The sequence below is a fragment of the Mixophyes fleayi genome, chromosome 1, assembly GCF_038048845.1.
Source record: "Mixophyes fleayi isolate aMixFle1 chromosome 1, aMixFle1.hap1, whole genome shotgun sequence".
NCBI lineage: Eukaryota > Metazoa > Chordata > Amphibia > Anura > Limnodynastidae > Mixophyes > Mixophyes fleayi.
Window position 1 is genome coordinate 209,191,489 of NC_134402.1, and position 24,442 is coordinate 209,215,930.

The 24,442-nt window shown below is 40.8% G+C and overlaps 1 protein-coding gene across 3 annotated transcripts in view; it reads left to right on the forward strand.

Annotated features, from left to right (window-relative positions):
* LOC142149051 (lysine-specific demethylase 4B-like) overlaps positions 1-24,442 on the forward strand; it is a 208,013-nt gene that overhangs the window by 154,928 nt on the left and 28,643 nt on the right. For all 3 annotated transcript variants that reach the window (XM_075204831.1, XM_075204835.1, XM_075204834.1), the window contains exon 17: positions 12,947-13,039. In XM_075204831.1, the coding sequence (XP_075060932.1) occupies positions 12,947-13,039 (93 nt within the window). The remainder of the gene's footprint in view (positions 1-12,946; positions 13,040-24,442) is intronic.

The following is a 24,442-nucleotide window of genomic DNA, read 5'->3' on the forward strand; positions in this document are numbered from 1 at the left end:
ATTAATAACTGCTGCATCACTGCTCAATAGTATGAAAGATATAAGAAAGCCATATGGTGTAGTATTTTTGCAAACAATTTCTTCAGCAGATTAAAAATATAAAATGCAAACTCACAATGAAGATAATAAATATAAGCTTATAATATACAGGTGAGATCAGTGGTAGTCATATCCCTGGAGGTAGTTAAAGATGTCCCTCTAGGCTCAGGGAAGGGTGATATCTTAATTTTTTACTCCCAGGGTAGATCAGTGAAACAGGGTCTCAGATAGTACAGTTGTGGGCCTCAAAGCGTTTCGTTCAGTTTGAACTTCATCAGGAGGAATTAGGTGATGTTAAAAACTATGCCCTTTATATAGGGGTGTGTAGCGCCATTTTGCGCTAAAATTGCGGGCAAATAACGTCACCGCGCATGCGCAGAGCGCCGCGGGCCACCATTTAAAAAAAATAATGTTTTTTTTTCTTCTTTTTTAGTTTTTTTATATTTAAAAATGACACCTTATGGTGTAATTAGTATACTAGTACATTCGTGATGGTGCAGTGGTGAAAGGGCTTTTTAGAGGATGCCCTAGAGGAACAGTGGGTGTTGTTAGGCTAAGAGAAAGTACATTTATAAGTATGGACATGGATCTCCATAAAGGGAGATATGCGGTGGCAATTTTGGTTAAGGGAAAATTTCAATTTCAAAGTATTTTTGGATGTTATTAAGCACAACAAATGTATGGTACTATATAACAGTAAAATTCATAAGGTTTGTGCCAGGGTAAATAAATATAAAGTGCATATATGTGGCGACTAGATAGTACTTGGGTAAGTATATTGGGGCATTGCATTTAGTGATGAGACCAAAGTGTTACTAAATTAATTAACTCCAGATATAAATAAAATACGTTTGTTTTCTACACACAACATAGTGAATGGACTTCATGCATATTGAACAGATAAATGAATAGATACACTAATCTCTTAATACATATGAGTGCATAATTAAAACACAGATTGTGTATACATGTACATATCAATTAGATGCACATGAAGTATAAGATCCATTTATACCATAACAAATAAATATATAATAAAAACTAAGGATAATAAGGTACACATATCAACAATGAACATATCAAAAATGAACATGATATAACTAAGATGTGTAAAATGAAATAAAATAAATAAAATCTAGTTAAAATAGTAACTACTCTCCGGAATCTAAAGAAAAGGGGCTATTTCATAATTGTCATTTAAGCCTTGTGGTGTCATGGTCCCTAGTTCAAAAATCCAGAACATCTCTCTTTTTGAAAGTTTTTTTATCTAGAGCTCCACCTCTTGGGCCTAGTGTAACATGTTCGATTGCTCTGAATTTGAGGTCACTTGGGTTGGAGTTATGTTTATGTAGGAAATGACGTGACACTGAGTGACTCTCTATTTTATTTTTGATATTTCTCACATGTTCTTGTATTATTAATTTTAATGAACAATTGTTTTTTCCCACGTATTTGAGGCCACAAGTGCACTCAAGCAGATAGATCACTGAGGTGGTAAGGCAATTCATGAAATATTTCGTCTGGTATTCTTTGCTGTTGTGGTTACTGAAGGTTCTTTTTTGTGGGTTAGCAAATCTACAGATATTGCAATAACTGCATTTATAGAATCCTTTTATGTCTGCGAGTGCATTGGTTACTGGTTTTTCATTAGTAAGTATACTCGGGGCTAAAATGTCTTTTAAATTTTTGTTTTTCTTGAAAATGACAACTGGTTTGTGTGGAAGTATATTGTTTAGTATTGGATCTTTTTTAAGAACATTCCAATGTTTATTGATGGTGGGTCTAATTTTTGTCTCGCCACTGTTGTATTGAGTAATAAATGAAATCTTTTTTTATTCTCTTTTTCATGATATTTCAGTAGGTCCAGTCTATTGGTTGCTTTGGTTTTTTCTATTGCTCCTTGTACCAAGTTATCCGGATAACCTCTCTTTTTAAATCTATCTGCATAAATTTCCAATTGTTCGAAACAGTTTTCCTCATTGCTACAATTTCTTTTTATTCTTTGAAATTGCAAGAAGGGTATGTTAGTTTTCCATTTCTTTAAGTGACCACTCTTAAATTGTAAGTAGCTATTTGTGTCTACCGTTTTGATGAAGTTTTTGATAGTGACTGTGTTACCTGTGTTCATCATGATTAAGTCTAGGTACTCAATTTGTGAGGTATCTAATTTAGCTGTGAAAGTTAGATTATATTCTCTGGTATTCAGATAGGAGAGGAATTGATTCAGGCTATCCATATTACCGTTCCACACGAGTATGATGTCATCGATATAACTTTTGTAAAGGACTATATTATCTGAGTATGGGTTAGGGCGGCGGTTCCCAAAGTGTGCGCCGCAGCTCCCAGGGGTGCCGCGGGCCAGCCCTAGAAAAAAAGAAAGCAAACAGAAACTTACCAATCCGCGCAGCGCTAGGACCCTGCAGCCTCCTCTCTCCTGCAGCTGTCACTAAATATCGACGTCAGTGACAGCTGTGCGAGAGAGGAGGCTGCAGGGTCCTAGCGCCGCGCGGATTGGTAAATTTCTGTTTGCTTTCTTTTTTTCTATAGCTGGCGCGGGGCAGAGGAGGGGATCAAATGGCAGAGGAGGAGGGTAGATGGCAGAGATGGGGGACAGAGGGCAGAGGAGGAGGGCAGAGGAGAGGGGGACAGAGGGCAGAAGAGGGGGGACAGATGGGAGTGATGGGAAGAGAAGAGTATGGAGAAGGAAAGGAACTGCTCATGATCCAAAACATACCACCTCATCAGTGAAGCATGGTGGTGGTAATGTCATGGCGTGGGCATGTATGGCTGCCAATGGAATTGGTTCCCTTGTATTTATTGATGATGTGACTGCTGACAAAAGCAGCAGGATGAATTCTGCAGTGTTTCGGGCAATATTATCTGCTCATATTCAGTCAAATGCTTCAGAACTCATTGGACCACGCTTCACAGTGCAGATGGACAATGACCCGAAGCATACTGCAAAAGCAACCAAAGAGTTTTTTAAGGCTAACAAGTGGAATGTTATGCATTGGCCAAGTCAATCACCTGACCTGAATCTGATTGAGCATGCATTTCACTTGATGAAGACAAAACTGAAGGGAAAATGCCCCAAGAACAAGCAAGAACTGAAGACATTTGCAGTAGAGGCCTGGCAGAGCATCACCAGGGATGAAACCCAGCGTCTGGTGATGTCTATGCGTTCCAGACTTCAGGCTGTAATTGACTGCAAAGGATTTGCAACAAAGTATTAAAAAGTGAAAGTTTGATGTAGGATTGTTTAGTTTGTCCCATTACTTTTGGTCCCTTAAAAAGTGGGAGGCACATATAGAAACCTTTAATTCCTACACTATTCACCTGATTTAGATGTAAATTCCCTCAAATTAAAGCTGAAAGTCTGCAGTTAAAGCACATCTTGTTAGTTTGATTTCAAATCCATTGTGGCGGTGTATAGAGCCCAAAATATGAGAATTGTGTCAATGTTCCAATATTTATGGACCTGACTGTATGTTTGGAATTATTTTTACCCAAATCTTGACAACAGTTGTCTAGGCATTTGTAGCGTTTGTAAATCCACAGTCAGTAGAGGTAGGGACCTTAAACATCTAGGAACCTCTTCCATTTTACGCCATTTGAAGCAAGTTCATGGCAACTGTTGGGAATATCAGAACAAAAATAACAACAAGCAGTCCGGCATCAGTTGGCTCCCTTCTCTCCGGCACTTGCAATCTACACCGAAAACAACTTTTTTATCAATATCCTTGCTAGTGATCGGAGTTAGTCCTGCATCCAAGTAGCTAAGGCTAGACGACTCCTCCCCTATCCATGATTCCTCTGAAGAATTATTGAGTGTTAGGCCCGCTTGTGCTGGGTATGGATTTTTATCACAGAAAGCAGACCAAGAAGAAGACTACTAGTAGTTTACAACAATTGACTGTTAAACAATCCTTTGCAAGAGGAAGAAAGTATGAAAGCTGTCACCCAGTCGCAAAGCGGATCACAGACGCCATGGCAACTATGCTAGTATTAGATCTGCGTCCAATATCCACTATTAATGCAGCTGGTTTTAGACAGTTAATTGAGGTCATGTGTTCCCATTACCAAATTTACCAAATTTCATCACGACACCATTTTACTATAAAATCAATTTCCAGCCTCTACCAGATTGTCGGGGGGGGGGGGGTTCCCCGTTTCCCTGTTTCCCCGTCTTCCCCCCCCGACCCCAAAAAAAAAAAACCCCCGCGAGAGCATGCGCAGCAGCTCCGTTTCTTCAGCGCTGTCCTATACAGCAGCCACAGCGCTGTCTAAGAAGCGTCCGCGGCGGTGCTGTATACACTACAGCACCGCCGCGGACGCTTCTTTGACAGCGCCGCGGCTGCTGTATAGGACAGTGCAGCTATAGCGGCCACTTAGTTAGCGCAGGGGGGGGTTTTTGGAGACTCAGAAACCCCCCCTGCGTGTGCCACTGCCACTGTACACTTAACCACAGATATCTATCGATGATACCTACCTATCGAACCACTCCTTTAGTGTTTATACCTCTGGCACATCCTCCCCTCCACTCTCACTATCTGTTGGGGTCCCACAAGGTCTGTTGTTGGCTCTACTTTTTTTCATTGTACACCTCTTCTCTTGATGCACTAATTTGCTCATTCGCCTCCAATACCACCTCTATGCTGATGACACCCAAATCTATAACTCTTCCCCGGACGTCTCGCCTTCTGTACTATCTTGTGTAACCAACTGTCTTTCAACTATCACCACATGGATGTCCCAACGCTACCTAAAACTCAACATGTCCGGAATCAGAGCTTATTATCTTCCCTCCTGCCAGAGTCACCACCTGCCCTCAAATCGACCTCAGTGTCATAACACCTCAATTTCCTCAGTCTCCCAAGCCCTCTGCCTTGGTGTAACGCTTGACTCCACCCTCTACTTTATTCCTCACATACAGACGCTCTCCCAGTCCTGTCAACTCCACCTTAAAAATATTGCCAGAATACAAATTTTCTTACTCAACATGCTGCCAAAACTCTTATCAATTCTCTCATCATCTCCTGTCTTGACTATTGCAACCTCCTGCTATCTAGCATTCCCGACACCCATATATCCACATTTCAATCCATCCTAAATGCTGCTGCAAGACTGATATTCCTCTCTCACCGCTTCACATCTGCTGCACCACTTTGCAAATCCCTACACTGGTTCCCTGTATCCTCCAAGAATAAAATTCAAACTACTCGCCTACAAAGCTCTCAGCAACACTACTCAGGTATACATCTCAAATCTCATATCAAAATACTCTCCCTCCCAGTCCTCTTAGACCCTACCTGTGACCTGCGCCACCTCTCTCCCGCCTACAAGACTTCTCCTAAGGTAAAAATCAGAAGGGGCAAGGCTTTCAGGCTTTTACTACCGAGCATATGCAAGATTTCAGTGGTCTTTTGGAAATTTAGCTCATTGCTATGGATGCATTGTGAGCCACATGACTCACTGCTTACTTTTATCCCCATTTCTTTCTGATTTCATAATCCAGATGATTGCCTTTTACTCACATAAAAGGAATCCTACACAGCAGATCGGGTTATCCCTTGCAATAGCGTAGGCGAAATGTATGTCGGGACTTGTGACGTAATTTCTGATGTCCCAAACCGGAAGTGACTGCCGGCACGGCGAATGGTCCGTGCATATCGGCTCTGTCTGATCTTGAATATGCTCTCAATTTAGACGCATTATCAGGACATTAATATTGGCTAAATACCGCCGGGTATTCTCAATAGATCACATATGCAACTCTTATGATGAGAGCCTTTTTATAACGTATCATAACAACGCTGGACAGTCAGCTGTATTCTTTTAAGACAGAGTTTACTAACTAGCTATTAATTATTGAGCTGGTAGTAGGCGATTATATAACCGTATGACACAGAAATACATTGACCCTAGAACTAAGAGGGATTGGTCAATATCGCTGTGTGACTTTTATGGCTGCAGTTGATGCAGCTTCTATGATGGGATCTCTATGTAGCGCATTATACTCATTTATGATGGGCAGCTATATCACTCCAAGATAGATTCTAATAGCTACTACTATACAGAGCTTGACTAAGTTGGCTACACATTCATATGTAATTACTACAGCCTTATTGCAACAATCTGATCTGAAATTAAGAAAATGCAATTTTATTTCTAATGGTAATTACTACAGCCTTATTGCAACAATCTGATCTGAAATTAAGAAAATGCAATTTTATTTCTAATGGTAATTACTACAGCCTTATTGCAAGTTGTCCTTTCACTATTTGTTTGTTTAAACCTTTTATGGCTAGTGTTGGTTTGGGGAGTTTATTGTGGGCTTGATTGAAGAACTCTGATCACATGTGTCTGTTAACCAGATATATTCATAGTAGAATGGTTGCAAAGCCAGTGATGGCTGCTTAGTTAGTGTGTATAGCTCTAAGTGTATAGATACAAGTGTAAACAAAAAATTTAAACAGCGTTATTCGGAGTTACACAGGAGGAAACAGGAGAACATTCTGCCTATAAACTCAGCTACACAAGGACTACAGTCAGTATTCACTTGAAACCCCATATTCTACCTCTGATGTTTTCAACTCACCCTGGCTACAAGCTCCATGCAGCATGAGGACTGTTTTGGACTCTGATCTTAATTTCTTCTCATCTCATGAAAGTTTGTTTGTTTTCACGGCAAAATCCACTATGTTTACTCAGCCTGCTGTACTACTTGCTCAACCACTCCCTACCCATGCTACAGTTATTTCAGTCCCCTATCTTATCACTGTGCTCTCAGTTCTACTTAATGCTTTGTCTGCCATCACAAGTAGGAAGAATTAATACTTATTTTGAACCACTCTCCTCTCTCATGACTCTGCAAAAACTCAGCTATTCAATCACCTGCTCTTTATTACTCTTCATTCAACACTTCCACCCATTCCCCCACATGACTCTCACATCATTACTCTATACTATCCAGACATTCATGGATAAACTACATTTGCTGCAGCATAGCTCTGCACTACTTATCTGATTACACTGGACATTGCAATTAGGTAATTCCTTAATTTCCTCATCTTTGCTATTTGACTCTTAAATCCCAATGCTTGCCAAAATATTTTTCTTTCTCTCTTTTCATGGCATTATCCTTAGGACTATATCATCCCTCGCCAATCCTGCAACACACACCTCTGTCCACATTGCCCCTTCATTGCTTCACTCACCTCTAGTGAACACTCATGAACTGTTTTCCTATTTAAATTCAATAACTTTAACAGCTGCACCATGCCACCAGAAACTAAAAAAACACACATCTTACAATCATCTTACCTACCTTTCTTCATCCCTGCTTCTATTAGCTGGTGATATATCACCTAATCCAGGTCCCCCTCAATTCTCCCACACGTATATATCTGAACACTACAGAAATCCAGCAAACCTTAAACGCATCTCCTGTCTCCCCTCTCTTCCAAAGTCCTTTTGGAATGTACGTTCTGTTTGTAACAAACTTACCTCCATTCATGATCTCTTCCTCTCAAACAACCTCAACCTTCTAGCAATAACAGAAACATGGCTCACGCAATCAGACACTGCCTCACCTGCAGCCCTTTCATATGGTGGTCTCCATTTAACCCACATCCCCAGACCGTGAGGCAGACAAGGAGGGGGGGTTGGACTACTTCTCTCCCCACAGTGCACATTCACAGTTCTACCAAGTGTCCCATCACTCACATTCACATCTTTGAAGTACATGCTGTTAGGATTTTTAACCCATTCTTTATGCGTGTTGCTGTCATCTATCGCCCCCCTGGTCCACACCAACAATTACTTGAACACTTCTCTGCATGGCTCCCTCACTTCTTATCTACTGATATCCCCACCATCATCATGGGTGATTTCAACATCCCTATTTCTAATCCTCGTTCCAATGCTGCTTCCAAACTACTCTCTCTAACCTCCTCACTTGACCTCTCCCAGTGGATTGAATCCGCTACTCATCAGGATGGCCAATGTCTTGATCTTGTTTTCTCTAGACTATGCTCAGTTTCTCATTTCCTAAACACTCCTTTCCCCCTCTCGGATCATCACCTTATTAGCTACTCGCTCACCCCCAGTTCTTTACTCTCCCTAGTGTCAGACTCTTCCAAGCCTCCTCACAACCGCAGTAATTTCAACTCTATTGACTTTCAACAGTTTTCCACCTCTCTCCAAAACCTTCTCTCCCCAATTTCTACATTCTCCTTCCCTGATCGAGCAGTACCCCATTTTCATCAAACCCTAGCAACTGCCCTGGATCAAGTGGCTCCAGCGACACTACATACTTCGCGTAGAATTCGTTGCCAACCGTGGCACACTACAGTAACACGAACTCTACAAAAACTTTCTCGTAAAGCAGAACGTCAATGGCGTAAATCTTGTGCCTCTAATGATTTCATCACATATACTGATATCTACCACTCCTATAGAAATGCTCTGGACACTGCTAAACAAGCATACTTCCGATCTCTCATCTATGCTCAGGATTCTAACCCCAAACGCCTCTTTAACACATTTAACTCTCTTCTGAATCCTCTTGCCCCAAATCCTCCAACTAACATCAGTGCACAGGATCTTGCTTCCTATTTCAAGAACAAAATTGATAAGATCAGGCTTCAAAATGGTATCATCTCCCTTGACAGGCAATCGGCTCAATTCCTTTGTAGCACCCTCTGACACTCTCTCTTCATTTGATCCCATAAATGAAGAGGAAGTTTCTACTCTCTTCTCATCTTCCTACTCTACCTCCTGTCCTCTTGATCCCATTCCCTCACAAATCGGTATGTCCCTGTCTCCTGTTCTTATTCCCCCTCTAACTTAAATCTGTAATCTCTCTATTTCTACTGGTATTTTTCCATCACTATTCAAGCATGCAGTGATTACTCCCATTTTAAAAAAATAAAATTGTGACCCTAACTCTCTCGTAAATTACCGCCCCAGCTCCCATGCCCCTCCAAGCTTCTCGAGAGAATTGCCTACACTCGCCTCACACACTTTCTTACAGCAAACAACCTGTTGGATCCTCTTCAGTCAGGCTTTCGCTCTCAACACTCCACAGAGACTGCGCTGACCAAGGTTGTCAATGATTTGATCACAGCAAAAGATAATAACCATTACTCTCTTCTAATTCTCCTAGATCTCTGCTGCATTTGACACTGTTGACCACTCTCTCCTCATACAAACGCTACAGTCCCTAGGTCTTGAAGGCACTGTCCTATCCTGGTTCTCATCCTACCTATCTAATCGCTCTTTCAGTGTTAATTTCTCTGGATCCACCTCTGCGCCGCTTCCTTTATCAGTTGGAGTACCACAAGGCTCAGTCCTAGTTCTCTGCTATTCTCTATACCACTTCTCTTGGAAAACTAATAAGCTCCTTTGGATTTCAGTATCATCTCTATGCGGATGATACACAAATTTATCTATCCTCTCCTGATCTTTCACCATCTGTGTTGTCTCGTGTTACTGACTGTCTTTCTTCCATTTCATCTTGGATGTCTTCTCGCCAACTCAAACTCAAAAACTGAATTAATAATATTCCCACCAAAAAACAGAAGCTTCCTGCCTGACATTTCTATTTCTGTTGATAACGTGATCATAAATCCCACCCCGCAAGCTCGTTGCCTAGGTGTAATCCTTGATTCACAACTATCATTTATTCCCCACATCAACTCTATATCTAAATCATGTTACATATACCTAAAGAACATTTCCAGAATACGCACATATCTGACACAAGACACCGCAAAAACATTAATTCATGCACTCATCTCCCGTATTGACTATTGCAATTCCCTCCTTACTGGTCTTCCCAAAGTCAGACTTGAACCCCTACAATCTTATTTGCATGCAGCGGCTAGATTGATTTTCCTTACTAACCGTTTTTCCTCTGCTGAGCCACTCTGTCAGTTCAATTCTTCTACTAACATACAAGGCCATCAACAAAATTGCACCGACATACATTTCCTCACTGGTCTCGAAATATCTCCCCACTTGACACCTCCGTTCTGCACAAGATCTACGTCTCTCCTCCACTCTCATCACATCCTCCCATTCTCGGTTACAGGATTTTTTCCGGGCTGCACCCACTTTGTGGAATTCCCTCCCACGCACAATAAGACTTTCCTCTAGTCTTCAAGCGTTCACTGAAAACCCACCTCTTCAGACAAGGTTATGATATTCCTCAACCACCATCTTAATTTCCCTAGATTACCCTATTACCATCCTCTACACAGCTAACGCAAAACAACAACCCTCTGACCAACATTGCAACACACACAGCCCACTCAATACTTTTACCTTTGCGTTCTAGCTGGTCCATTGTGCAATATGATGTAGCACATGCCCTTGTGTTTCTAACTCCCATTGTCCTATAGATTGTAAGTTTGCGAGCAGGGTTCTCTTACCTCTCTATCTGTATGTATTACCCAGTATTGTTTTATCAATGTTTGTTCCCAATTGTAAAGCGCTGCGGAATTTGCTGGCGCTATATAAATAAATGATGATGATATGATACAGAAATATGTTGGTATTGGACATGTAAGAATAATAATATTAGATTCTGATTATCAGTGGTTGATTTCAAGTATCTATACCTATCACCTACTATATTATTCGGGTTCAAGTATCCGACTCCTATTAATCTGTGAATGTTCATAACCTTTTGTCAGTAGTATATTCTACTATCCATCCGGTCTTACAGCTCTGATTAGCTATACTGATTGTGGCAGTCACGGAAGGGCTTATAGAGTTTAACTCCTATTTTCATCTCTTTTCACTTGTTTTTAATCCTATATTTCACCAATATTTTCTTAATAAAGGCTTTGGCCCTGATAAAATATATATATATATATATATATATATATATATATATATATATATATATATATATATATATATATATATATATATATATATATATATAAAACTGTTATTATCCTTACACATTCGTGAACTGGAGTGCCCTGAGAATCCCAACCCTTTTTCTCTTGATTTATGTCAGTTATTTGTGTTGGTGGTGCACCCTCTCATGTCATACCATGATATATACAATTGGATATTATTCATCCCTATTGTAACTATATTGCTTTTGATGAGTCAGGTTCCTTTCCTAGTGCGAGCACTGCATTCTTTTTCTTAAATATCAATGTAAACAAGAAATCCATAATCGATACATAGGGGTAAATTTATCAAGCTGCGGGTTTGAAAAGTGGAGATGTTGCCTATGGCAACCAATCAGATTCTAGTTATTTATTTAGTACATTCTACAAAATGATAGCTGGAATCTGATTGGTTGCTATAGACAACATCTCCACTTTTCAAACCTGCTGGAAACTCGCAGCTTGATAAATTTACCCTATAGAGGCAGCACAGTGGCTAAGTGGTAAGCACTTCTGCCTCACATCACTGGGGTCATGAGTTCAATTCCCAACCATGGCCTTATCTGTGAGGAGTTTGTATGTTCTCCCTGTGTTTGTGTTGTTTTCCTCTGGGTGCTTCGGTTTCCTCCCATACTCCAAAAACATACTAGTCGGTTAATTGGCTGCTATTAAATTGAACCTAGTCCCTCTCTCTATGTCTGTGTGTGTGTGTGTTAAGAAATTTAGACTGTAAGCTCCAATGGGACAGGGACTCATGTGAATGAGTTCTCTGTACAGCGCTGTGGAATTGTTGGCGCTATATAAATAAATGGGAATGATGATGATATAGAGTGAATCTGTGACAACTAATAATAATGTTTGAATATATTTTGTTTTGCATACACAAATGGAATTTTAGTGATCAACAAAAAGTATTTTGTTAGGGACCTGTGCTCCTGGGAATAGTGTAGCTAGAACACAAGGGTTAAGTTGTGTATCTCAGTATTAATAGGTGTGTGCATTTTCGCATGCATTCTATTAAAAGATAATAAATGGACTTTACATGCAGTATGGTAAATGGGCACCAGACATGCCAGTATAAGTGTATTCGGTACAGCAAGAACTGTCATGTTTTTCATGCATGAGTGTGTAAAATGTGTATAAAGAATTAAAAACATTACATCTACCCAAATGACTCTAAACAACAATATGGGATATAGAGTATATGCCAAATATCAAAAAAAAAAAAGGATCTATATTGAAATCTATGTGATACTATCTCAGTTGTTGGCCTGCAATAATAATAGACAAATATGCTTTGTGTTCTATACATAGATGATCTCAATATATTAGTTTAATATTTTGGGGATCTTTTATATTTTTGCGTACTTAACTGTCAGCTGAATGTAGCCCATCTGTTCCTCTGGACACTTAATATTAATCTCCAGTTAGCAACTTTCCTCGCCATTCTGTTTCTGAATAAAGGACTGTTGCAGTCTGGTATTTGATTGAAGTCCGCTTTTTGATATACACTTGATATATACTTCTTGATATCTTGATGTACAGTTGTTGGCGTTCTTGATACACTTTTAGCATGTCCGGAGCCCCCTGCCAAGTTGCATTTTATATATATTTTGTCTTGCCCATTTTTCCTGGTCATCTTTTTGATACCATTGTGTGCACATATGATGCTGCTATTATACAATCTATTTCATGAAAAGGGTAAGTGTACTTGCTGAGTACTCAGTGTATATTATTAACTAGAAAACTAAACATTGGTTTGTGAATCTGTCAAATTAACTACCCCAAGTTATGATTGCTTTCTCTTTTTTAAGTACTTCTTTATTTAGCAATAAACTAAAACACTCCTTAAAATATGTTTCAGTTAGCATTGTCATTCAGCCTAAGAAACTTGCATGAAGACAAAATTATGCTGACACATTTTCCAGAGACTTTTACATAACTTCATTATCCTATGGCTAATTTAATCACTCTCTCCTGTGCCTACATGTTTTATTTAGGTGGAGTTTGACGATGCATCTCAATTGATGGTGAAGCGTAGTGAGATCTTTACATTGGAAGAGCCACTGCCAAAAAGAGTTAAATGCCGCTTGGTGAGTATTTTCATGATAATGATTTCCAATTATTTTTTTTTAATATTCATGTAATGCTTTTGTTAATTTTCTGATATGAGAAGCCAAAAAGGTTTGTCAGGTTAACCATCATTGAAATTAGGTATAGTCCTATAACAAAAATAGTTTTGTACAGATATATCTTAATATTGGAAAAATTCAAAAGGAAAATAAAAAATATATGGTTAGAGTCCTTAGTTGAATATTTCAAGAAAATATGCACAGAAAATGTATATCAAAACCCTATTAATATGGAGGTTTAAAGCAGAAAAGACAAAGCAAATATGTAACTGTAAGCACTAGCAAATAATCAGTCTTAAATTAATTGAAGCAACATTTTGAATCTAACTTTCCATATGAAATGTCATATATAGCCAAATGAGGATTAGAAAAATGAAGTTTCAGCAAAGAGCAAAGCAGTGAACTTGTTGTTCTTGCGTTTAAAATAAACTGGAATGTTGAGTAGAGTGTTGGGGAGGCCAGTGAGAACGAAGTTAAATTAATCAAAATGTGAATGAACAGACGAGGACGTGCCAGAGTAATTATAATAATCCAGGGCTACAGACTATGATCTATGCTTTCTCTTAGACTTTCTATTCCCACTGTACTCTTTCTGGTAGCAGATCTCATGTCTATAGATATCCAAATCATATCTGTTATTAGATTGCAGTGAAAAGTTGGCCTGCATATTCTTATGTTTGTATTCTCCTATGTTAAATTATGAATCCATCACTTGCTGAGTGGTAAATTATCCAGACAAACAGCAGCTTTGTATTATACAAGCTTATGCTCTAAAGCTTGTAAGCTTGCTAGCCGGGCCTTCTCACCTCTTTGTCTGTTTTACTCAGTTTCTTTATTATTGTGTTTATCCCCAATTATAAAGCGCTACGGAATTTTGCTGGCGCTATATAAATTAATGTTGATGATGAAACACTGGTTATTTTATTCAATATATGATCACAATGCACAACAACCTTAAATACTATTCTGTACAATTGATATTATGAGGCCCAATGTATGTTCAATTCAATTTAATGAGTACAAAGTATAAATCAAAATAAGAATGGAAGGTATCTTCAGATACAATCTATCTGTAAAAAATCCTCTGAAGATATGCACGTGAATTGGATGTCTTCACTTGCTCGAGTAGACCATCTAAAACAAAATAACATAAGTTGTAACACGTATACCTTTATAGAAAGAATTAACTAATGTACCTCATGATCAGTATACACACCTATATGTCTAGTATAAAATCTCCGCTCTTCAATCCTGATCTGTATTGTCTATTCTGTACCTCTGCATGTGAGTCTGCCGTATAAAACACATATAATATATATATATATATTATATATATATATATATATATATATATATATATATATATATATATATATATATATATATATGTGTGTGTGTGTATGTATATGTAGTAAGTGCAACAGGATGATTAAGAATAGATTACACGCATATAAGCGCCGGTTACCTTCAAAGATCTGAAGTGATGCGATGCAGGTCGCCCTATTTGAAGTTGTAAATGAGTTTGCTCAATCTGTTGAACATTGATGGATATTTCCTGATTGGCACGATCCCCGTTTGGGCAGGAATGAACGTGCTGCACTGGAGGTCCCGTCTCTATAGCTCAACAAAATAATATGTGGCATTAGCCTCGTCTTCAAATCCTCCCCACTGTGTGGGTCATGTGATAGGTAGTCCGTCCAATTGTAACGGTAAATATGAATTGTCAGTTTCTACAAACTCGCTGTGGCCACAGCTCAAAGAAATTCTCTAATCCTTTTAGAAGTATGTAAATTCTCGCAATAACAGTGTCAACTATGTTGAAATATTTACCAACGCGTTTCGTCCCATACGTGGGACTTTCTCAAGGAGATAGAATGTAGTTAGTATCAATGCTTGATATACTCCCAAGATCAGGTGTTCCGCTCTTAATACCCGCCCATATTCATTAACCCCTGATGCACTCAACCACATTGACCGGCAAGTTAATAGAACTACTTAAAAATTGCTAGAATGGTACTTGTGTCCCCATAGATATGTGTACTAGAACTGCAATTAATAATGAACACTTCTTGTAATAGACATATAGGGGCATATTCAATTAGCTTTCCGGTCCGCGGGATTGCGCCGGAACAGCCGCGAAACTTAATCCACGTTACTGCGCGTTATTGCGGTACCGTAATACCGGCAATAACGCACACTTTCGTTACCGTGGACCGGAACCCTAATTGAATATGCCCAATAATGTCTTACTTGACAAAGGACTAAAAAAGGACAAAGGACTAAAATCTGTTAATCATTAGATGTTGTCAAACATTTGTACACTAACTAAAATAGATAGATATTCTCCTAACTATATATCGCCCTATATACATTAGTAGATCATGTTACAAATATGTTTGAATTAAAACTACCCCTATACTTTATAGCCTATGTTGGTATCAATATTTAGAATTCCATACAAAACAAACCAATTCTATATGTAAAATATATTATACCTATTACCTTTCTATAAAGGTATACAACTTGCAACTTATGTTATTTTGTTTTAGATGGTTTATTTGAGCAAGTGAAGACATCCTATTCACGTGCACATCTTTTGAGGATTTTTTTACAGATAGATTGTATCTGAGGATACCTTCCATTTTTATTTATACTTTGTATTCATTAAATTGAATTTAACATACATTGGGCCTCATAATAAAGATTGTACAGAATAGTATTTAAGGTTGTTGTGTGCTGGGATCATATATTGTATGTTGTAAAGAGAGGTATAGGAGGTTGCTCTTATCCTAAGCAGCACGCAGTGAGTGCATTTATGCAGTAAATTTGATACTAGTTATTTCATTGAATTCCATAGGTGTTGGTGTAAAATTTTAGTTTGTTGTTTTCTTTTTACACTGTTACTATGCCATTGTCTTTAGCTCTAGTTCCAATACAAATCCATTAGACACTGTCTGGCTAAGAAGAATCAATGGAAAGCTGGAGATTAAGGTCTGCACAGTGGACACCACAGTGTGTTGTTTATGCTGGGAGGGGAATTCTTTTGGAAATAAAAAAATAATCGGACACTAAAAATTAAAAATCAAATTGCCCATAGAAAAATGAACAGAGATCAAGCAAGTATAGCTCACATAATTTGATTACAAAATATTGCAGAAATATATAACCAGTAGGTTCATGGACATAAAAGGTTGCTCTGCATCAATATTGACAGGAATTAAGGAACGCATTCTGTTACTATACACTTGTTACCTCTGTATATTACCTAGGATACCTCATTGCTCACTCGCACCCTCTTCATGCTTTCCTTTGTGCTATTTAGAGTATACCCAAGCCTCTTAAATAACATCAACCTTTTCATAATAACCACACTAAAGACACTGTATCAAAAACCTTTAACTCACAATATGATGTTACAATAAATATCTTCAATAACAAAGTCTTACACACTGTCCACAAATGAAACAGTTAAACATAGATCATACAACTTAATGACAGTTCACTATTATTCTGGCTTCTTTACCTCTTTTATATATACACACTGATCTGTGTGTAGGTACATTCACTTCCCATAATAATCTTTGTTACTCTTATCTAACTCCTCTTTGCTTCCTTCCTTCATTACTGCATTTTGCCTTTCCATTTTTCCCAAGTTACTGCCTTTCCCAATTGTTTTCCCATGCTTGCCATATCTCATATGTTTTCATTTCCTATCCTTGTGTCATTCTGTATGTACCATTCCCAACCTCTTGTGTCCTGCTTACCATTTCCTGGTGGGGAAAGGAGAGAAAATACTGTGCAGGTGCCTTCTGGCTGTACCAATGCACAGAAACTGGCCCCAGAAATTCATTGTACAGGAGCCAGCCAGTACAGCCACAACGCATGTGTCTGCTGGCATCAAAGTATCCAAAAGGGATTTCCGAGCAGTCTGTACTGCAATAATGCAGCCCCCATACAGGTGAGGCGTGTGTTTACTTTCTGTATATTTGTCTGGTTTTTTTTTTTTTCGTTTTTTTTAAACTCATTATTTGTAACAAGAGGAAACAGCATGAGAAAGAACAAACAACAAATAGAAACAGACTATTTTTTTTAAGACCACAAGATGTCTCCTCTTATTTTAAATTTTTATACTAGAAGGGAGGAGTAGGAGAGAAACAAGGAACGGGTGGTGGGTTAAGGAGGGGTGGTTAAGGAGTGGGAACGGGGAGGGAGGGGGTTGGGAAGGACAGGCACGTATATCGCCATACCTATTACAAAGAAGATTATAAGCAACATATCTAGAGATTAACGACCTATGAAATAAATAAAAAATAAATAATAAAGTAGACAGCAAGTTATATGGATCTCTTACCCATGGGGCACGAAGACCAGCCTGGATAGTCTAAGTACTATTAGAGGGCGAGAGAGCCAAAGGGGGTAAACAGATACGACTTTCATGGAGATACCACGGGGCCCAAACCTTGTCAAAGTTTTAAGATTTATTGTGAAGATAGCATGTTATACTCTCCATGCTTGTGATATGCCAGATGTAATTCCGTAAGGCCTGCATAGAGGGAGCGTTAGGATCTTTCCAGTGCTTAGCTATTAGGGATTTGGCAGCAGCCAGTATGTGAGAGATCAGCTTGTTGGAAGGGGCGCTCTCATCAGGGATAGGCGAGAGAGAAGGAACAACCAGAGATCCTTGGTGATCTGTTGTTCAGATACAGAGTTAATAAGTGCTAGGACCATGTTCCAATAAGGGATTATATGGGGGCAGGTCCACCATATATGTAGCATCGTGCCTCTCTGGCTACATTCCCGCCAACAGCTCGGAGTAGAGGTGGGAAACATTCTAGACAACCTATCTGGGGTATAGTACCACCTATAGTACAGTTTGTAAGCAGTTTCTTTAGTAAGTGTGGATATTGAGCTCTTGGCAATCCCCTCTCTGACCTTCTCCTAACAAGACTCATCTGGAGGGGGTCCCAGATCTCTCTCCCATTCCTGTTCGTGGCGCCCTGGAGTGTCAAAGGTTATCTCTATTAGCCAATTATAAATCCTGGACACCATCCCTTTGGTGAGCGGGGAATGCAAACACGTGCTCAAAGAGGGTGAGGGGCCTAAGCGTGTCAGAGGCGGGCAAGGACATAGCGAAATGTCGGACCTGGAAGTACTCAAAGAAAAGCGGACGAAAAGGTTCAAACTTATGATGAAGATCTGAGGATAGAGGCTCAAGTACCATTAACCACCAGGTCCGAGACTACACGTGTATCTGCACGTTTCCAGTGTTTAAATTGCTGTGACTAGCCACCTGGGGGGAAATGTGGGTTGCTCCAGAGGGGAGTTAGAGGAGAAATAAGGGAGGATAGTTTGTGCTTGAGCCGGCACGAATCCCATAAGGACAAACAAAATTTGAGCAATTGAAGTGAAGAGACCCCTTGTAACCTTTTCAGTCTGGAAAGGCCCCATAGGGATGACAAGGAAGGGACTCTCACGAACTGCTACTGAGATTCTAGGGGGCTTGCCACGCCAGACAAATTTGAGGAAAGAAGAATGTAAGTCCCGAAACACAAGATCCGGCATCTGGTAGAGTCTGGAAGTGGTAGAGAAGTTTAGGGATCAGGTTCATCTTAACAGCAATGATCCTCCCCAGCCATGATATGATATATAGCTCCTCCATACTTCTAGGTCTTTTTTGATTTTAATTAGAAGGGGAGGAAAATTCTCTCTGTATAATCGGTCATAGGAAGAAGTGATATAGACCCCAAGATACTTGATCTGTTCACCTGCCAGCGCAAAACAAAATTAGCCTGTAGGGTGGCACGGAGGGGAGGGGAAGCGCGCAGGAGCATGGCCTCCAATTTAGCAAAATTAATTTTATAGCCTGAGAGAAGACCATACTCATCAATGAGCCTCTATAGGGCGGGTTGAGAGTCTTGGGGGTTCGTGAGAGAAATAAGTATGTCGTCTGCAAAGAGGGAGACCTTGAATTCCCGGGGTCCCACCTCCACACCCGTTATCAAAGCTGACTGCCTAATCATTGCTGCCAAGGGCTCTATAACCAGTGCAAAAATTAAAGGAGATGGGAGGCAACCTTGTCTTCTCCCATTGGGACGAGAGCAACAAGGCTAGAAGACGCCTCTGGTTAATTATTTGAACTATATCTATTGCGCAACGGTTATTATCTCTGGCTTGACGACCTGGGATAAATCCCACCTGATCATAATGGATCAGACCCCGAAGGACTCTATTCAAACGGGTGGCTAGTATTTTTACATAAATCTTAACATCTACATTAAGGAGGGAGATAGGACGGTAGCTCGCACAGTCACTAGGGTCCTTCCCCTCCTTATGTATAACTACTATATGTGCTTCCAACATCGATTTAGGGAATGGAGCTCCTTGCAAGACAGCATTGAACAGGGTGCGGAGGTGGGGGACCAGGGTCTGGGAATTTTTTTTAGAATAGGCTGCTGTGAAGCCATCTGGGCCCGGGTCCTTAGAGGCCTTTTGTGCTTTAATAACAGCCAGTATTTCCTCTGACGAGATTTCTTAATTTAATTGTTGGGCCGAATCGCGGTGCGGAGGTTCGCTTGTTTTAGAAAAGCCTTTATGGTTTCAGCTAGAGGGTTACTTCCAGGGTTCAAGCAATCTAAGTTATATAAAGCAGAATAAAACTTCTGAAACTTTCATCCTATTTGATCAGGGCTGTGGATGGGGGAGCCCGAGGCTGATTTCAGGGTCATAACATTATTTTGGGAAGTTTGAGCCCTCAAACGGGTGGCCAAGATCCTGTCTACTTTGTCTCCCTTCTCGTAAAACATTTGCTTCAGCCGTTTCAGGGCCGCGGCTGTGGACTCCGAGAGGCGGAGATTTAAATCAGACAGGGGACAGTTTATGTTGTCGCTCCAGGGTCTGAAGTTGGATAGCTAATGAAGTGCGCTTAAAAATTGTTAATTTCCTATGGCGTGAAGCTATGCTAATCAAATTACCCCGTATCACCGCCTTATGGGCTTCCCAGAGGGTCGCGGGGGGCATGCCTGGAAGGCCATTTAGGAGTTGCGGTCATGCAGGATGGTGTTGTTGAGGCGCCACGTAGCGGGGGATGGGAGACTATATCAGCGAGGTCAACAGATATGGGGAGTGGTCAGACCAGACCATTGGGTGGATGCGAGCTGCCTAAAGTTTCAGGGACAGATTGTGGCTATTCAGAGGAGGATCATGTCTATTCGCGAATAAGATCCGTGAACCGAAGAATAGAACATATAGTCTCGGGAGGAGGGTTCTCTAATTCTCCAGGCGTCAAAGAGAAGGATGGTGAGAGGGGAGGGACGCCAAGGCTTTGGATTTACGGGACTCCAAGCTGCCGGCAGGGGCAGTCACAATAGAAGATCTATCAACAGTGTCATCTATAACCGCTTTAAAGTCCCCGGCCATAATCACTTCTTCCTGGCGGACCTGAGAGAGCAAGGGAGTCTAGGGAAGCAAAAAATGAGCGTTGGTTTTGGTTTTGGGCGTACAAATTAACTAAAGTACACAAGGAATTGTTGAGTTTTCACACTAGGATCAGGAAGCGACCGTCCGGGTCGGAGTGGGACGTCAACATCTCAAACGTTACATGAGAAGCAAAAAGAGTTGCTATGCCCCGTTTTTCTCTGTCTAGGATCGCAAGCATGGAAAGTAAAGGGATATAGTCTGGACTTCAATTCTGGGTGGGAGTGACGAGTAAAGTGTGTTTCCTGAAGAAAAACTACATCGTGTTTTTTAAGTATGAGGTAGAGTGTTGTGCGTTTTTGTGGGCTGTTATAACCTTTGACGTTCAGGGAGAAAATCCTAAAAGTCTTCACTTAGGAGAAGAATGGGCCGCCTCAGGTCCTCCAGCAAGAGTAAGGCGAGCTAGGAGAGAGCAAACCAGGTACATGGCATTAGCATTGCAGTAATAAGTACAAATAAAATAAAAAAATGCCTGAGGGTAGGAAAACAGGAAAGGGAGGGACAAGGAAAAAAGGGTTGTAGGGAAGTGGACTGGACTAGTGTGTGGGAGCACATCTGGACCATGATGCCAGCCAGGAATAATAGGGGGATGTGCCAATGGCAGGGAAAGGCTGGGCAAGGGCAGTAACCCCATTACGGGGACGTGGTCAGGGATACAGATAAAAGTCCTGTGGTCCCAACTGGAAGAGGTGGACGATCACACTACCCCCACGCCAGGGTCAGGGGAGCTAAAAAGAGAGGTATGTGGAGGGGGAATGTCGTTAGGGGAAAGAAATTAACTGTTATTTTGATCTAGAAATCCAGTAAAACAGCAAAGAATAGGGCAAAAGACCAAGTTCTAGCACAGTAAAAAAACCAAAAGATAACAGCAAAAACACAGAGAATCAGTGAGAAACAAAGTAAAGCCAACAATCTGTTTTTAGTGTACATCACTCTTTAAATCTGCATGAGAAGGACCGAAAAAACCAGCGGTCCGTCATATAGAGAGAAGGTACAGTGAACAAGATGACTTTTAGTGAGAAAAGCACAATAAGAACGTATCAAGGCGGTGGAACAGCGGCCGGAGGCTTAGCGGTTCTTGTCACCGTTGTCCACTCAGTAGTTGGGAGCTTCCTTGGTGGGGAGGGTGAGACCAAGGAGTCAGGATCTGTGCCTTGTTTCGGAGGGTTAGTGAGGGGGGACGGGACAGGAAGTCCCAAAGTCTCAAGAAGTCGGACAGCGTCCGCCATTGTCCGAGCCGAGTGGAGCTTGTTATGGTGCCAGAGGAGGAGACGAAACGGAAATCCCCAGCGGTATCGGATGTTATTTCTGAGGATCGCTGTCACTGATTTTAACTCGCACCTCTTGAGGAGGGTGATCAGGGCAAAGTCCTGGTAGATTTGCAGGGAAGCATTATCGAATAAGATTGTGTCAGATTTCTGAGATTCCCGCAGAATTGCCTCCTTAGTTGTGTAGTAATGACATCTAAGGATGACATCCCAGGGCTGAGAAAGTTCCTGAGACCTAGGGTGTAGAGCTCTATGTGCTCCATCCAGGAGAAGATGGTCTTCTGGGGTAGCAGGAGTTTATATGCGCAAAGAGTATTTTCAGATATTGGCCAAGGAGAGATTGGTCTACTTCCTCAGGGATGCCTCTGATGCGTTAATTATTGCACCAAGCCCTGTTTTCCTGGTCTTCTTGCTGTTCCTGCATGCGAACCATATCCCGTTGGGTCTGCCGCTGTGTCCCAATGGGAGGTGACGACTTCGTCCATTTTGGTTTCTAGGCGATCCATCCTATCCCCGATGTCGAGCAGCTCAGCCTTAAGAGAGCCTTTCGATTTTTGGACTTCGGTTTGGAATGCCTGCACCGATCTCCTTGTCTCCTTAACCTCGCGGAACAAAGAATGTTGGTCTTTACGAGTCAGCGCAGAGGAATCTGAGTCATCGGAGTCAGAGTGAGTTTCGTGAAGTGGAGACAAAGCGCTCGTAGTCTTTGCTTCTGTGTAGGCAAATTTCCTAAGGCTCTGAGGAAGGTCTGAGCCGCCCGTTTTCCTGGCCCCTTTCGGCATGGTTTACTCAGAGCGGGTGCCATGAATAGATTAGACAGGATGTACCGTTATGGAGGATTCTGTGTATAGGATAGAAGAGAAAACAGTATCACGACATTCCAGGTTAGGGCCCTGGCCCGCAGGCTATGCGGGTCAGATTAAATCAGAACTGTGCTTAACTCCATAGAATTCCGGAATAAAAGCATTTAAAAGGATGCTGTCAAATATTATATGGATTGTATGGCTGTAGCAGTGATCAGAAGGTGTAATATCACAGAGCCACAGTTAGAAATTCAGTCGGCAATCAGATTGGTACAAGTGTGTCTTGTATATTCAGGCTGGGCGATCACAAGAAGCACTCGCGTCAGAGAGGTGTCTATGAACACAGGTAAGCCAGAGGAGATTTCTTAGTGAAGCTCAGCCGCTCAGGTTACACAGCGTGGGAATCCATAGCCTCCTCCTGCAGATGGACAGAGGCAGGAGAATTGGTTCTCGTCAAGGGATGCAATCAGTTCACAGTCTGCCCCGCAGCCCAGCCGTCATCTACAGGCAGTTGCCAGGAGAGAGTCCCGAAGGGGAGACGATCTGGAGTCGGTGCTGGCCCAAATACAATAGACAGGAGGTCCGAGGGCAGGGACCGCTCCAGTAGCAAAATGGCGTCCGGCCGTTCCTAAAATCAAGGCCGCGGCTTTTCAGCGCCGACCAGGCCTCGAGCGTTGGGTGAGCCAGACGCCCCCCCAGACACCCCAGAACACGTCCGGACCGTAGCGGAGGTCGCCGGTGGGGAAGGGAGGCGCTCCAAGGGAAGGCCGGCAGTGCTGGAGATGGCAGGGAGCCCAAAACGGGTGAGACCACACTCCCTATTTGTCAATTTTTATGACTTGCTATAGTATATATATAGACATATTTGGTAGGTAAACCTAAATTAAATTTTCCTATGGTTGCATAGAATTTGTGATGTCTCCTTTGCTGACAATATGGCACTTTGGATCTTTGCTTATGATGGGGCTCACTTGGGGGTCATGGCCTCATCTCACAGTGGGGTCATTACATGTCAAATCACCCAGAAAAATTTCATTGTGACACCCACAGACTTATCATGAAACTTTGTACACGTGATACTACCACATATCTACTAACCTATGTGAAATTTATCTTCTCTAGGCCTCATAGTTTCTAAGATATAGGGAGTCAAAGTTATGTAAAATTGTTCAGAAATACCACTCCTGATTCTCTGTTTTTAGTGTGATGTGTCTCATAAAAAAATTCACATATCTGTGCCTAATTCACATATAACTTTGACATTTTTATCCTTTGTCAATCACAATATGGGGATTCCAGAAAAAAAGTTTTAACAATCTTGCCCGAGAGTCATTAAAAAATCATTTAGTTCAAAAATCAAAAAAAAATTTGAGACGAAAATATTCTTGTGTTCAATAAGCATTATAAACCTGAGGCAGAGGAGTTAACATCTCCCTTTTTATAAAAAAAAAAGAAAAAGAAAAAAAAATCTTTAAAGCATACTTTTAAAAGGCTATGAAAGAAAAGTAATGGAATTTTGATTGCCTGTATGAGTTTTTAATGTTTAAGTAAAATGTTCTCTTTAAAAACGAAAAGTAATTGGTTTATAATTTTGCACACCAGATGTTTCCCTTTTAGAATTTTAAACACCACCATCAAATTCCTTATAAAAATTACCCCTATAAGGCCCACTTGCCCTCTTGATTGTTTCTCTGTAATTTCTGAAACATTAGTATCTGTCAGCATTCTCAATAGGTGATGTCATTAAAGTCAGGTTGGGGCATGTTACTCCTCTGCCTCAGGGTGATAAATCTTATTGTCTCAAAAAATGTTTGATTCTT